The sequence below is a fragment of the Protomyctophum parallelum genome (assembly GCF_964188405.1).
Source record: "Protomyctophum parallelum genome assembly, chromosome: 7".
Lineage (NCBI taxonomy): Eukaryota > Metazoa > Chordata > Actinopteri > Myctophiformes > Myctophidae > Protomyctophum > Protomyctophum parallelum.
Window position 1 is genome coordinate 11,433,454 of NC_139705.1, and position 15,585 is coordinate 11,449,038.

General features: G+C 39.7%; 1 protein-coding gene across 2 annotated transcripts; it reads right to left on the bottom strand.

The window, feature by feature from the left end:
- Positions 1 to 5,640: 5,640 nt before the first annotated feature.
- spsb1 (splA/ryanodine receptor domain and SOCS box containing 1) lies at positions 5,641 to 14,479 on the bottom strand. 2 transcript variants are annotated; one of them, XM_083768587.1, is made up of 3 exons: positions 14,319 to 14,479; positions 8,805 to 9,689; positions 5,641 to 7,278 (listed from the first exon to the last, which is right to left on the bottom strand). In XM_083768587.1, exons 2-3 carry the CDS (start codon positions 9,496 to 9,498, stop codon positions 7,151 to 7,153), a joined length of 822 nt encoding a protein of 273 aa, XP_083624713.1. In that variant the 5' UTR covers positions 9,499 to 9,689; positions 14,319 to 14,479; the 3' UTR covers positions 5,641 to 7,150. The 2 variants fall into 2 exon arrangements, with proteins under 2 accessions (XP_083624713.1, XP_083624714.1); XM_083768588.1 differs by lacking the exon at positions 14,319 to 14,479 and adding an exon at positions 9,836 to 9,890.
- Between the last annotated feature and the right edge of the window lie 1,106 nt (positions 14,480 to 15,585).

Consider the following 15,585-nt stretch of genomic DNA (forward strand, 5'->3'; position numbering starts at 1 on the left):
TTATTATTATTCACAAATAATTTCAGGTCATGTATTTTGGTCTTCAACAAGAAATGTGAATATACACCACAGTTATCACAGAATAATTACAATACATTTATGCTGTTGGTAATTGTCCTAAATAGTATATTATAGTAAATAATATTTAGTGATTTCTTCCAGGGCTGGCAGAACTTTTGCAATACTCCTATATGCCAACATGTGAGGGTTCAGCACTTCAGCCTCAGTCCTTTCAGTGGTGCCGAGATGGAATATGTTTAAATACAGTATAAACGTAGGACAGAAGTAGAAAATAACAACGCAAAGAATGAAAAATACCAACAAAAAACCAAACAAACATGGGAAGTAAATACAACCAACATTTTAATAATGTATACTGTACCAAGCAACTGTACAATTTGAGTGGTAATTGAAGATTGTTGTAAGATACATAATTATGGCCTATGGACTATTAACTATTCTATAGCCTATAGATTCTATAGATTTTAATTATGTCTGTAATACTGTCCTTATTGGGACTGTCTTCATTAACAGTATATGCGTTCAGTTACTTTGTGACCCATTGGACTGACATGATGAAACTTTCACATAGCTTCAGTTGCTTTAAATTTGAAAGTTCCATGCAATGTATAGAGTAAAAGAATAACAATTACACAAGATTCACATTAAAATATGCTATATTATTATGTAACCTAGGCCCCACTCCTTTGCCACCTACTCCTTGAGTTACAATTACATAATGCTGTTTAGGTCACAACCTAAATTGGTCAAAGGCAGTCACACAGGCTCTGTTGGATTTATGTTTAATGCTAATTGTTCACCATTTACCTGAGAGGTCAACACAGTGACTACAAAAGGTTGAAACCCAGTCTGTCAGTATCTGCTGTACAGTACAGCAAATACTGACAGACTGGGTTTCAACCCTGTACTATTATGAAACAAAGCCACACACACACAACAATTGGACATAATTTGAATCTTATAGCCTACTAAAGACTTTCCAATTTACATTTCTATTCCACTTCACCTCCAACTACATTGAGTTCCTCCCTGTTTTCCATTGTGTGGTGGTTTCAATCTAATTTCAGTCTTTTCACCCATACCCATACTCATTTAGCATAATGCATTTTCTTATGTAAAACTAAGAGAAAATGTTGGTCTCTCTGAGTTAAACTTTTTTCTCAGTTGAACTGCTTTTAGTTTTAATGAACCTTCCTACAGTAGTGCAATATTGCAGTATTTCCCAACTACCTCTACTGGTAGACCAGAGTCAGACCTCAAAAATGCAATAATATATTGATTTAAAAAAAGAAGTAATAACTGACTCATGGTGGTCTGACTCTGGTCTACCAGTAGAGGTAGTTGGGAAATACTGCAATATTGCACTACTGTAGGAAGGTTCATTAAAAGCAGTTCAACTGAGAAAAAAGTTTAACTCAGAGAGACCAACATTTTCTCTTAGTTTTACATAAGAAAATGCATTATGCTAAATGAGTGTATGGGTGAAAAGACTGAAATGAGTCAGTTATTACTTATTTTTTAAACAGAAACATTGAAGATAAAAGTGAGGACGGAAAAGTGAAGACGCAAATTGTGATTGGGTGGCCATTGGTTGAGCATCACATAACGATATGTGGCTGGTAGAGAAATGTCAGACAATACTCGAAAGATACAATACCTCTTAGCTACGCCTGTTGTATGATAATAAGAGGATTGCCTGATTTTGGCATTTTGACTCCAAGGCTTTCAGAAGAAGCCGGGAATACACCAGGAAGACACATTTGCATATTATTGTTATTGTTATTATTAATTTATTATTATCATATTGCATAGAGGGCAGAAAAGCGAAGACAGAAAAGTGAGGACACAAATTGTGATTGGCCGGAATGAGATGATGTATGATGATGCATGATGATGAAGCCCAAACCACACCAAATGGTCGGGACAAGACGGTTTTTAAGGTAAACCACACCAATGCAACTCATTGAGTTGCATTGGTGTGGTTTACCTTAACAACAGTCTCATGCAGAGTCTGCTGACCCTTTGTTGTGGTTTGGGCTTTAGAGCAGTACATTACATTACAGTACAGTACAGTACAGTACAGTACAGTACAGTACAGTACAGTACAGTACAGTACAGTACAGTACAGTACAGTACAGTACAGTACAGTACAGTACAGCAATATATGACAACACAAAATAAGAAATACCACTCACTTACCACAATCATTTAAAATGACAAAACAAAACAAAAGACATACAATACTGTCATTCAGCATAATCCTTTTTTAATGTTAATGTTTAATCTGTCCATAAGATGGACAGATTTTCATGATTTTCAAGAGGGCATGACCAGAAACCTGGCCTATTGTTAAGTTGGTGTTTAAAGGGTCAAAGGTCAACATCAAAATGACATAATTGGTCATATCTCAGGAAGAAAACAGACTAGAAAGATGAGGTTTTATATGTTGGGTTTCTTGTGCAATTTTAGATCTAACTACAGACCAAAGCCTGTCGGGAACAATGCCTGTCGGACGGGTACAATATACCCATTGCACCATATAGACAGAGAACACCTCACCTAATGTATATTAATATAAACATGATTCAGCTGTATTTATACATTTCTGTTTTTGGTTCTGTGTTGTTTTTTGTGTGTGTGTGCCCCCCCCCCCCTGTGACGTTATTCAGCAGAATCTTTCAGGCCAAGTCAATGGCAAAATACATTACACTAACTATGACATAAGTGGCTGGGTGCCACAGTGGGTGCCATCTTGTTTTAATCAATACGTGTGTGGCTGTGTGTGTGACCCCCGTAACTACATCATCATACATGTCAGCATGATAAAGGGTGCCACTCACTTTTCTTTCTTCAGATTTTCATTTGGGGGGAAAAAAACTCCCATAAATGAAGGTTAAAAAAAGGCATGTACTTGTTGTTAGAGTATAACATTATCCATTATTATAGTAGTTGGAGGTCAGTCAGTCTAATAGGATACTTCAGTACAACATGACTCCAGGGATTTCCATATATGGGGATAAGATGGACACAACAGACAGGCATGCCCATTTAGACTCTACAAATCACACCCGTGTGAAGTGAGTGGCACTCTTATCATCATACACCATAATACATCATCTAATTTTGGCCAATCACAATTTGCGCCCTACTTTTGTCTTCAATGTTTGTGTTTACACAATGTTTGTGTTCAAACTTTCTTTCCTTCCCACTTCAATTGTTCTAACAATCGCCACATAGCTCTTAGTGGGGTAGGGACTTCTTGACCTTTCGTCTGTTACTTATTGTTCTCTTGTGATACTCTTGTGATACTATACCTTGTGTATACTCTCTTATACCTGGTGAATACTCTCTTGTACTTTTTATATTCATACTTTCTGATTGCAAATTTGCACTGTTCTTATCTTGTGATACTATTGTGATACTATACCTTGTACAATGCTGCTATTGTTTGTGTGTTTTAAACGTTGATGTACTAGTGCACTTTTGCCTAAGACAAATTTCCCCTTGTGGAACAATAAAGTATATCTCATCTCATCTCATACACAAACACTCGAAACTAGTCATAGGAAACGGTAGCAAAAAGCAAAACAATGTTTGTGTTTACACAAACACTCAAATCTGGGCATTCAATGTCAATGGCATTCAATGTTTGTGTTAACACAATGTTGGTGTTTACACAAACCCTCAAAGCTGGACATAGGAGAGGCTAGCACCCCTCAAAAACGGTCAAGGCCTCACAGCCCAATATGGGGGGGTGAACATGTTTTTGGGTCTCTTCTTCTGAACTAAACAAAAGCCCCCTCACCTGTACTCCACCCTGACACTATCAGCAGAGCATAATATAGTAGTTTTATTTTTGAAAAGCAAGTTTGAGATTTCTTTTGCAGAATTGCAGACAGAATTGCAGACTGCAGAATGTTATTTTATATATATTTTCATGTGTTCAAACAAATGCTTCACTTGCTGGAGAGGTCATGGGATGGCAGGAATACCAATTCTTTCATTTTCTTGCCCCTGACCTTTGTTGATGGTGATTAAGAAAGCCAGCATGACACAATCTTGACTTTGCTACCGTCTGGGTGTAAAGGTCCTGCATGACTGGCAGCTCAGTATTATCAATAATAATAATAAACTTTATTTGTATAGCACCTTTCATACAGAGTTGCAGTTTAAAGTGCTTCACAGGCAGGACAGAAATCAAATGCTTCACAGTTTTGATTGATATGTTTATTTACATGTACGGAAAAATGCACATAGATATAGGCCTGCCCTACATCACTATCAAAAGGACAAATGCAAGAAAGCTGACAGCTTATTTAACATAAGAATGACACAGAATATGCATAAAATCATGGACATAGAATACAAATAGGAATACATGGTCAAGCATAGGTTTTATACGAAATCATGTAAATAACATTCAATAACAAGTTATTGTCCAAAGATTCAAGCTTTTTTTTTCTCGCTCATGGACTATTTTTCTGTGCTGTCTAAACGCTTTCGCCGACATTAATTACATAATAGGCCTCCTGTATTTTATTGTATAGGCTATGTAGTCTGGGAGGAAAGTTATTTTTGTTGTGGTAAACTTGGTATGTGGAGCTGGGTCAGAAACAATGATCATGCAACCTTACATTACAAAGTTACAGGATAACTGATAGGCTACAGTAGGTTATGAGGAGTTCAGAGTTGGAATATCACATTGAATACACACAGGCAGAGACAAGGTCAGTTTGTAGGCTACAGTTCACTTCAGACATCGTCAAGAATATTAGTTATGATTTTGTGCAACATTGTTTTTACAGTTTAGACTTTAGAGGTAGTCGCTGGCTGCGCTAGAGGCTCTAACTATGTTATAGTATGCAAGAACCGAGCCATGGTGCATGGGAAGTGACGTAAACACATGGGACTACATCTTGAACTACATCAGGAAATGAAATGTCAATAGACCTGTGGGAAAAATAAAATGTCTGGAGGGTGAACCATGTGAATCCACCTTGCAGATACACCACAAGTCTCTTGAAATCTTTTTCTTCTCTTCGAGTCTATGTTGTATCAGGGTATGTGCAAGTAAATGTATTTGGCTTATGGCTAAAACAAATTAATTTGGAATGAATTGGTCAATGAATACTAGAAGCACAGTAGTTTGGTAAATACTGCAGCAGCATCCTCTACTGGCAGACCATGGACACTGCAGCATCCTCCTCTGGTGTGGACAGTAGTTTAAGCAGAAGGGAGTTCGAGTCTAGCCTATGGTAGGCCAGTCTGGTGCATCTCAGAGGCAGGACAGGTTACAGGAGGAAAGGAGGCACTGGAGCACTGTCTGAGTTGCTCCAGTGCCTCCTTTCCTTGTGGACAGTAGTTTGTCATTTTGGATACACATATTGGATAATGTTCTTTTATCGTACCGTGAATTGGAAAATGTAGTGTTCAGCTAAAACAGATTTAAAAAAAGTTTACAATTTTCAGTAAAAGTTATACCCTGGATGCACAGGATTGTGAAATAGTCTTTAATGCTCTTTAAAAGTACCATTACATGAAGAACTACATGGATTTAACAGTGAAAATCTAAAAGGCATTCAAAATGTAATGAATGCATCATGAAAAATTTACAAATTCTACACAATAAAAAGCAGTGATACCAAATAATATGGCCAATTATTTCCTCCAGGCTCCAACAACACACAGGAAGCAAAGGTTACATTGAAATAAACTTTATTAGGTAGTTACAAATAAATCTACATCAAAGTATACAAATAAAATGAGCAGTTGCAAGCAAGGAGGAAAAACAAGGTGTGGCACGGTGTGTCCGTCCTCAGCATAGTGCCAAGCAGGGACAAAAGCCTAATTTATACTTCGTTGCACAACAGCGTATCACGTTTTATCAGTTATTTTCGGCAGGCAACACTGATGCAACACAAGTATAAATTTGGCTTAAGTTTGCACATTAAAAACAAATACTAGTGTTACCATTTTAAAAAGGCACCATACCAACCACTTAACGTATTACGCATGTCTCCCAAACGCTCCCACCCAGTTTCCTAAAATCCTAAAATACAAACACTACAATACAAGGGGAAAAAAGCAGGGAGTGACAAAAAGATAGGTGACCATGTGATTGCACTGCGGAAAAAACTCCTGCAGATGTATGCTACAAATAATCACAGTGACGTTATCCTTCTGTAAAAATCTCTGGGAATGAATTGTAATTCATATCTGAAGCCCCGATGGCAAACAAACAGGCACTTCCATATTGCAGAGAAACCTGATAGTGTGTAGAGAGTGCAAAAGAGAGAATCAAGGGGAGTGGGGGGTGGGGAGGGGCACAGCTGGTTAGTCTGACAGTTGCACCGCATCTGCAAAGTCAAAGCCTTGCACTTCTGTCGAGCTACCTAGCAGTGCATTCACAAACACTGCATCGTCGACTCACAGTGTAGCGGTCTCCCGTTGCTACCTCCCGTTTTGTGAGCAGTAACTTTTTATCTATAGACTAGTTAAAATCAATGATTTCTAAAAAGCCATTAGGATTTCCTCTTGTACAGACAGGGGACATTAATGATGAAATGTGTGTATGTTGCCACCTTGTGGTCAGACAGAAAGTGCAGAACTGCACTACAACCTCAAAGCCAAGAGTCGAGTACAGCAGACTGTGGTCATCGCCACATTAATTTATGAAATTTCAATTCATTTTAAAAAAGGCTATGAGACAGGAGAAAAAACAAATCATAATTAATATCAAGAGGTCTGGAGGTCAAAGCAGAGGTACCGACAAAACTCATCCGACTTCACATCATGTTGCCTAGAGGTGGTGCACCTGGGTCACCATCGGGTCTGCATAGTGTTCAAATCCTGATTAAAAATGTCCCCCAATATAACTGAGATGAGTCCTAAAAAAAATAGGATTAGAAAAGCCAAAAGGAGCACCAGACACTTCTAATAGACTCCCACTTAGGTAAAATATAATGCTGCTGATTGGCGTCGTTTTGAAAAGGCCCTTTGGGAGGGGCTGAGTCAGTTCTCTACAGGCTGGAGTGATGTGGTCAAACCAGTTCAACCCAAGTTAAGATTCCCAGAGACATACGATAGAGGAGGGTGTGTGCTATGCGTGATTATCAGCTCAAGTCATTGGTCATTGGTAGAGCAGGTAGTTCTTAAGCGAGGCCGGCAGGGGCAGCCCATGGATCTCGCTTAGACGTTCCCTTCCTAGAGCCACCCTCACAGAGCGCCTACACAGGTCCATCAGAGGAAGGGGCTCCGCTGGTAGAAAGAGAAGAGGAGAAGAGTGGTAAGCAGAGGATCTTAACAAAAATGTTAAGACTGATGAATTGTCTGATCTAAAGTAATGATCACGAGAAGCTTCATTTCTCTTAGATCTGCATTGACATGAAATACAAAAATAGGTTTTCAATACTGTAGTGTAGACTATTGCTAGAAATGAAATACTTTTTCAAAATAGCAAATCTGCCAACATTGTGATTATCAAGTGATCAACTAAACCCAAAGTGTATATAAATACAAATCATAATTATTTTTTTCTTAAGATTGTACAGGTAGCAATGAGTGTGATTACTATTATACCGATATGATAGAAATAGATTTAGCATATACCTGTATGTCTTGTGCATATGTGAACGCACGTGTACATGTATATGTACAGTGTACAGCACTTTGTTCAATCTTGGTTGTTTTAAATGTGCTTTATAATTAAAAAAAAAAAAGATTTCCCACCAGCTGCGGAACAAGACATTTCAGTATGTGGCTTCCGCTTAAAGTGTACAGTGAAACCAACTATAGTATTTGTTGCCCAAATTTCAAAAAATAAAAACCTTGACAATTATGGCTTTCTAGAGAGAAGAAAATGGTATAATGATTACATTGTTGTTCATCAATGTGGACAATGAATTCTTTGCTCTACAAACAATTTAAAAAAAACAGGAGTAGAGTTAATTAAATGACCAGACTTTTCCAATGACTACTTGCGGGGAACATTGATGCAATCATTTTTCTTAGTGATGAACCTTCACACTTTAGCCATGGAGGCGAGTCTACTGAAAGTAATTTGACATTGGTTTGGAAAGTCACAAGCGGCATGTTTGTATAAATTACATATGGACAAGGACCAGACTACACACTTCAAAGCGATCTGCATTGATGCTGGAGAGCCTGAGGCCTCATCACAGGTTCATCAGAAATATCAGATGTACAAGGCTCATAACACATTGTAAGCCGATTGTAGATCAGCCATTTGCCCGAATTGGTGTAGATGGAAATACTAGCTGACCTAGTATAGAGCCCTGGGGGATCCCGGTCAACTACGTATAGGTTTTAAGTGGAAAACGGTGTACAGATATCTTTGCTTTGTTCATTAAAATCTAAAAAGACAGTGCTACACAGTACATCATTCCCTCTGAGGAAAGTATGATTATGGGAGTTTAATTATTACATTTCAGTTTCTGGGATATAGGGCAAAGGGAAAATGATGTCATGTCACCTTATCAGATGTGTCAGGCTCCTTTACATAATAGTTGGATTTGTGGTCCGACTGACCCAAATCTAGTCAGTAAACCATAGTGTTGCTCTACAGTAAGTAACCCTAATATGTCCCCTTTGACCAGCCGTATAATGTTACAACTTGGTTTATTGCAACATTAAACACTTCTTTGTCTGAAACCCTGCTAGACGTGTCTGCACTATTGTCCAGACACAACCAGTTTTCCTTATCCCCAAGAGAGACAGAATGAATAGTGGCTTAGGATGCAAGTGTGGCAAAGCTTGGTACTTACGGTCAAGTCCATTAATGTACCGGATTCTTATTTCACAGTGTCCCCACACAGCACTCACCACGGGGTACAGCTTTCTGCCCTTCAGTCCTCTGAATGCCACCCCTAGATACTGTCCATCAACCACGTACCCTAGAGTCCCCTCATCCATGTCCAACACTACTAAGAATGAATCTGGTATTATGAAGGTCTCATCTGGCTCCAGGAAGGCAGGGTACGTTTTTCCCGGGTTGTTTTTGCCATCATGGTAGAGTTTATTCCTGCACAGGTCCCAGCCCCAAGACTCAGCATTGTTTCCTACCAGTGCGGTGTAGCCCACAGAGTGCAGCGGGGCATCGACCGTAGCCACCCCGACCACGGCGTGGGTGCCCCGCTGGCGCATAGCCCAGCTGATCTCCCAGACATGCAGTCCCCGCGTGTAGCCCACATGGCCGCGGATGGCGTCCGTACTTTGGGCCACGGGGTGCCGGTGAAACACCAGCTTGTTGTCGTCTTTGACAAAGATGTTGAGTGAGCGGTCGTCATTGTTCCACGAGTGCTGCACCTGCACGTCCATGCCGGCCGGCGGCATGTCCAGCAGAAGGTCCAGGCGCGATGGTTTGGTATGGTCTAGGGCCTGCAGCTCCAGCTTGAGGGGGCTGAACGCCGGGTCCCGCATGTCAATGGTTTTTATGCCACCTGGAACTTTCTGCCCCATGCTCTGGCTGGTTATAACGGCACCACCCTCCTCTCCTCCTCTCCCCTCCTCAGACTAATCAAAAGAAAAAAAAGGGGGCGAGTAAATAAGCCTCAAGCCCCCTCCTCCACCACAGTGCTGCTCTAATCAGGGAGAGGGCTTATGTCCCGTGTCACTCACTGCTCGCAGAGTAGGTGCTGGTTAAAGTCCACCTGGAGAGATAATGGGAAAGATGAAAGCAGAAGAAGAAAGTGTTTTACTTTAATTAATATGCAAATAAGCTTAGTTTCAGTTTTGAAGCAGATAGTTTGCTGAGGAACATTGTGGTTAAAGGGTGTGAAATCTTTACTCTGCTCGCCGATTAGCACTCAGATTAGAGATTTAGACAATGCATCATACAAGACATACTGAAAGACAAGAGAAAATAAAAGACAAGCTACACAAGACACCCTAAAAATAAAAGAAAAAGAAAAGACTCAATACTGTAATATTATCTACAACACATTTTGACACCTTAATCATAAGATAATGAAATCAACCATGATAGATCAAAGATTTTAATCAAAATCTTTTTGTAAATTGCAGGTTCTCTCCTTCCATTACAGGAATGTTTCCCGGCATGCATGATTGGATTTTGATGATCAAATAGTATTTTGAACATGTTTTTCTGATGGTTAATTAATTGTGATGCTTTACATCGTGGTTTAAAAGTAAAAAACAGTTAATAGTCCCATCGCCATCTCTGATGGCAGCATAGTACTGTACATTGAGCGCTATAATCATATCATGCTGCTGACGTTACAGTCAATGTTTGCATTTCATAAGTGGTTCAGCCAGTGCATTAACCCCAATTCATTTTAGTCAACAGACCACATCTGATAGTAAGAGCAGACCCTCACAGGCCCTCAAAGTGGCAGTGGTTTAAATTCATGTGACCCACCAGTAAACGGATTAGTGAATTTCTGTTTGTACCGGTATATGAATTTTCTTAAGGCAGGTCATAAAAGAGCAAGTGATTTCTTTCCTTTAGGTTCAACTGATAACAGGCAGTATCATGTTACATAAGAGCAGTTCAAATGAGCTGACCAGGGACTCATTTCTTTTCCCAGTGTCTTCATAGCACCATTTGCAGAGTAAAGACATTTTATGTAGTCTACATGTAGGTCTACATTTAGTTTATCTCCAGGACCTAGATGATTGAGATAACCTAGATTCACTCACAGCAGATTGTGCTCAGCAGCACAATCAGCTCTGTAGAAAAAAGAAAATGCAATCTAATTTCACAAAGTAATAAACAACATCTGATGGCCCATGTCAAGCTACATCCCGAATCAGATAATAAAAGGGAGAACAATTTATTTTCATTAAAGTTAAAATTGACATTCATCAGCCATTTTCATCTAAACATTACACATTTCTGGCAGGATCATCACATAAAAAGGCTTAACATATTGGTAAGTAAATATTAAATACAACCAAAGAGATATTTATGTGATTTATGCAGACCTTCTCTACAGTGTTACAGTTACACCTATGGCTGGGATTATGGACTATGGATTTTTAGTTATCGCAATATTAAAATCACTGTTGACCGACGGTATGGCAGTATCTCCCCCCCCCAAATAAAAATGTATGAACTCAACACCGGGGTATGCATTAACCCATTATTTATACTTTTCAAACGAATGTTATAAAGTGGTCTAGCTCTAGCAGGACAAAAACAAAGCGCTAAAAACACCACTTGATCCAGTGACTCATTTGTGCACTAACTAGCTTAACCACATTTTATTTCTTCACCCTAGAATCCCCCATTTTGATGAATCCAATCCAATGTCATACCTGGCCATCTAAATTGATAGTGGCTAGCACAGTGGTCTTCCTTGTCATAGCTCATTTTGATTTACACACACACACACACACACACACACACACACACACAATGTAGTATGTGTACTATGTACTTTACGTTAGTATCCCAAACAACTACAAATCCTACATAACCAGATGGCAACATGGGTCACATTCCATAAGTGTAAAAAATGAATGGGTCTACGTGTAGGAACTGAACTGATATTTCTGCAAGTATAACAAGGGCAAGGCAACCATAGCAGAGTGAAAAGCAGCGCTGCTCTAGGGAACCTAGGCTCATTTTGATTAGCATGTTCCTGTCAATTCCTACATGACATGCATATTGCATACAGCTTGCAACGCTCTCTTCTCTGGTATTATGTGCTCCACATTATGGTGTACTGATTCTTTGAAAATAGACTCTGGGAATCTAATGTGATTAGTTAGCTATCCATTTCATGTTAACTTTAGTTCCAGGCTCCAGCTTTTCCTGCATGAAATAATCTTTCAGATAATGACAATAATAAAACATGATGTTGCACTTGAAAAGACAGACCACAATTTTGTTGATAAGGTCTACTAGTAACCACAGCACTTCCAAGCATTGCAACTTTTTCTTGTTATACATTAACACAAAACTTTTCACAAATACAGATTTGTATGCAATTTCAATGTAAAGTAACTATATAAACATATGTGTGCAATAACAGAAAAGACCTACAAGGAATACTGAACATGGAAACAAAGGAGCCTTTTATAAATGAGGGAAGATACCAAGAAATTAACAGGAGACATACATGGTTATGCATAATATGCGACATAATCATCCACTCATAAACAAGGCTATTGCTTCACATCAGGCCTAAAGACGTGGGTATCCCAAAGTACAGCCCTGAAGAAGCTGTACAACAGGCCTTTAGTGGACAGGCAGTAGTGAGACCCAACACTGCCATCCCTTCACACAACTATTCTGAAACAAAAAAGAAATTCCCACAATCTCCAAAAATAGGAAATAAGAGGGGAAAAACTCCAGCCATTTCCTATTATATGGTCGTCTAGTCGAAGGGCAACAGGAAAAGCAATAATAAAACGTCTGGCTTAAAATATAAAACATGCTGCTTGTCTTGTTTGAGGGAGACACTGCCGGACCACAGCTTTTTTCAATGGACAGAGAGGAGAGCTCAGGACCACAGAAACTTGACAGTAAAAGTCTGATGAAAACCTGATGCACTTCACTTTATAGCCTACAATAGACTACATTTAAAATCCAGATCAAAAGGCTGGCCCATACACCATAGCACTCATAATTGAATTACTGGAGGTAATGTCATTGACTCCATGACATACATAGATTGAACTGTTATGCAACAGACATGTTGGCATTATATATATATATATATATATATATATATATATATATATATATATATACACACAAACATATTCTGTAGTACAAGTTGTCAATGAGGGGGAAAAAAATGTACACAGCTACTGCTACAGGATATGCCCTTGAATCGACTTAAAAAAGGCGATTATAATTCAACAGGCAGAACAGGTTGTTTCCTGTGTGCAGGTGTGATAAACCCAACTCTGGCTTTTGCATTTCTGCTCATGTTGCCACAAGGACTTGCAGGGCATTGTGTATGCTGGAAAAAAGGGCTGTTGCGAAGGCCACTCTAATTGAATTGTAGACAAGAGTTCATTGAGAAGTGTTTTGGCTCTTTTTCTAATGCAAGTAAACAACCATTTAAATGGGTCATGTCTCCTCAGTGATAGCAAAACAGGAGGGAAGAAAAAGCAAGCAGCGGGTGGCCAGCATCTGAATCTTTTTTTCAATGCCTGTCCAGCCTTCAGGGAGAGTGAAACATGTTAATTTGCACACTCTTTGTACTAAGCTTTTACCGTTCCCCTTTCGCCCCTTGGCAGCAGGCTGCCCTCCCCATTTGCACACACAAGAGGACCCAGAAATAAATACAATTTTAAACAGTAAAAGGTCTTAACACATTTTCTTTGGATTTCAAAACTCAAATGTCTCCATTGTTTGCGTGAGGGTGGCATGCTGCAAGTTGTGTTGCTGTGTGCTGGTGTCCTTGCTACGCATGGTTGGGGTTCCTGGGCCCCTGTGCTTGGTGCTGATTAAAATGCAGGGGGGTGGGGGGGTCCCTGGATTTGCTGAGCCAAGGAAACACTTGTCTCTTTTGTGAGGTCCAATTTAGACCCAGTGGTAACTGGTCCCACCTGAACTCCACCAGTTTTGTGACCTGTCCAGCTCTCTAAAACTCACACTAATAACGAAGTAAGCCTGCATTGTGTAGAAGCCTTAACATTTAGGCTACTTAATAGATTTGTGCAGTAATATTTAGGCTACTTAGTACTTAATAGATTTTGTCTTTTTGTGCAGTACTTGGTCTACTTTTCCGTGATTTGTTGCAATGGGTGGCAGGCCCACACTGAAGACTTAACCCATTTAGCATGTAATGCTAGCTAATGTAAATCCAGACTAAGCTTTACAATTACATTGGCTATGATAGTGGGCCATCTTGCATGTGGTCTGGGGGTCTACCCAGGTCGAACATACGAACAGCGCGCCACGTTACAGTGTCCATAATAATGTTGATGTAACAGAAATGTAGGTTATTTTATCTCCAGGCTGGATTATGTTTACTTTGTTATGTGACACACAGTCAGGAAGCACCAAACGTTTCAGCAACACAACACAGGCGCGGCGAAGCAACACAAAGATAATAACTGCCGACGTTTAAACTCATGGCAACCAGACGCTTCTTCTTGAGACCAGACAACACTTCTACTTCGAGCGTTACAAGGCGTTTACATTTTATTTTCGGTTATATTAAAATAATAATTATGTAAAAGAGGCGACTAAAGTAAAAAAGCCGAAACAAGAGACACCGTGGGAAGCTAAACACGCCGGGGTTAAGACAAGAGCTGGGTGGTATATTCTTTAAAAAAAAAAGAGCAGACATTAAACTCACCTTATGAAGTTGTTGTGTTATCAAAGAACAACAAAACGGTCGAGGGAAGGTGAGGCTTCGAATTGTTGACCTACTACTCCTCCATGCCTGTGTGAACGTCTTCCTCCCCTCGTTGCCTCCTCTACCTCATTCCATTTTAGGCTGGACATGAATTAGGTAAAATGATGGCTGCTCTCTCTAACATCTCTCGGGGTCACGTGGTTAAATCGCTCCCAGCTGCTGTGTGCTAGATTAGGACCTCCCAGCGTTTACTTCCTCGTCGTACGACGGTGCCGCTCCTCGCCAGAAAGTACAAACTACTGCTCTATAAATCAACGCGTTGTTACGTTTGTAGATCTATTAATTCTTATAATGATGCAAGACAGGTGGACAACACTATAGGGACATCTGACTGGGAACCATATTTTCTGGATTACTACTGGGCACCTGGACATGTGGGCACCTGGTCGAGTGGGCACTACTACTGTAGGGACATGTGGGCACCTGGACGAGTTGACATCACTAGTGTTTTTTTTGTTTGTTTTTGTTTTCACATAACATGCTGCTCAGTGCTTTGTTGTTGGTATTTATTCACTGTTCTTTAAACCCCCAAACACAACACAACAACGAGGTCAAAAACAACAATATAAGAGTTTCTTATATTGTACTCTGTTATAATGTACCTTTGACCTCAGTACTATTTTATACAGTACACACACACACACACACACACACACACACACACACACACACACACACACACACACACACACACACCTTTGACCTCGTTGTTGTGTTGTGTTTTCGGGTTAAAGAACAGTGAATTATGTAATGCTGATACTGAATCCGTTCTCTTTGGGTCAAATAGGAAAGAAAGCTCATCAAGGCCGACGGCTTCAGTTCAAGTTAGTGACAATGTTATCACAAGAAAAGATGAAATTACCTACCTGTGTTCCATCTTAGAGGCAAATCTTTCCAGTGATAAAATGACAACTAATGTAATCAAAAAAGTCCACCAAAGAACAAGAGTTTTGTAGAGGATCTCAGTAAGAATCAGTAAGAATACTCTGAATTCTCTGTCTGACAGGAGCACTCATTCAAGGTTTCTTCAGCCATGCATGCACCTCATGGTACCATAAAAACAAGACCCCAGACATCCCAAAACAAACTGCTTGGTCTTACTTTTACTCCTATAACTCACCTTACCCCTACTTACTTTGATAGGTTAGAATGGCTTAGGGTGGAGTCTACCCTAAACCATAACCTCGGTAGATGACAGAGTAGGCCT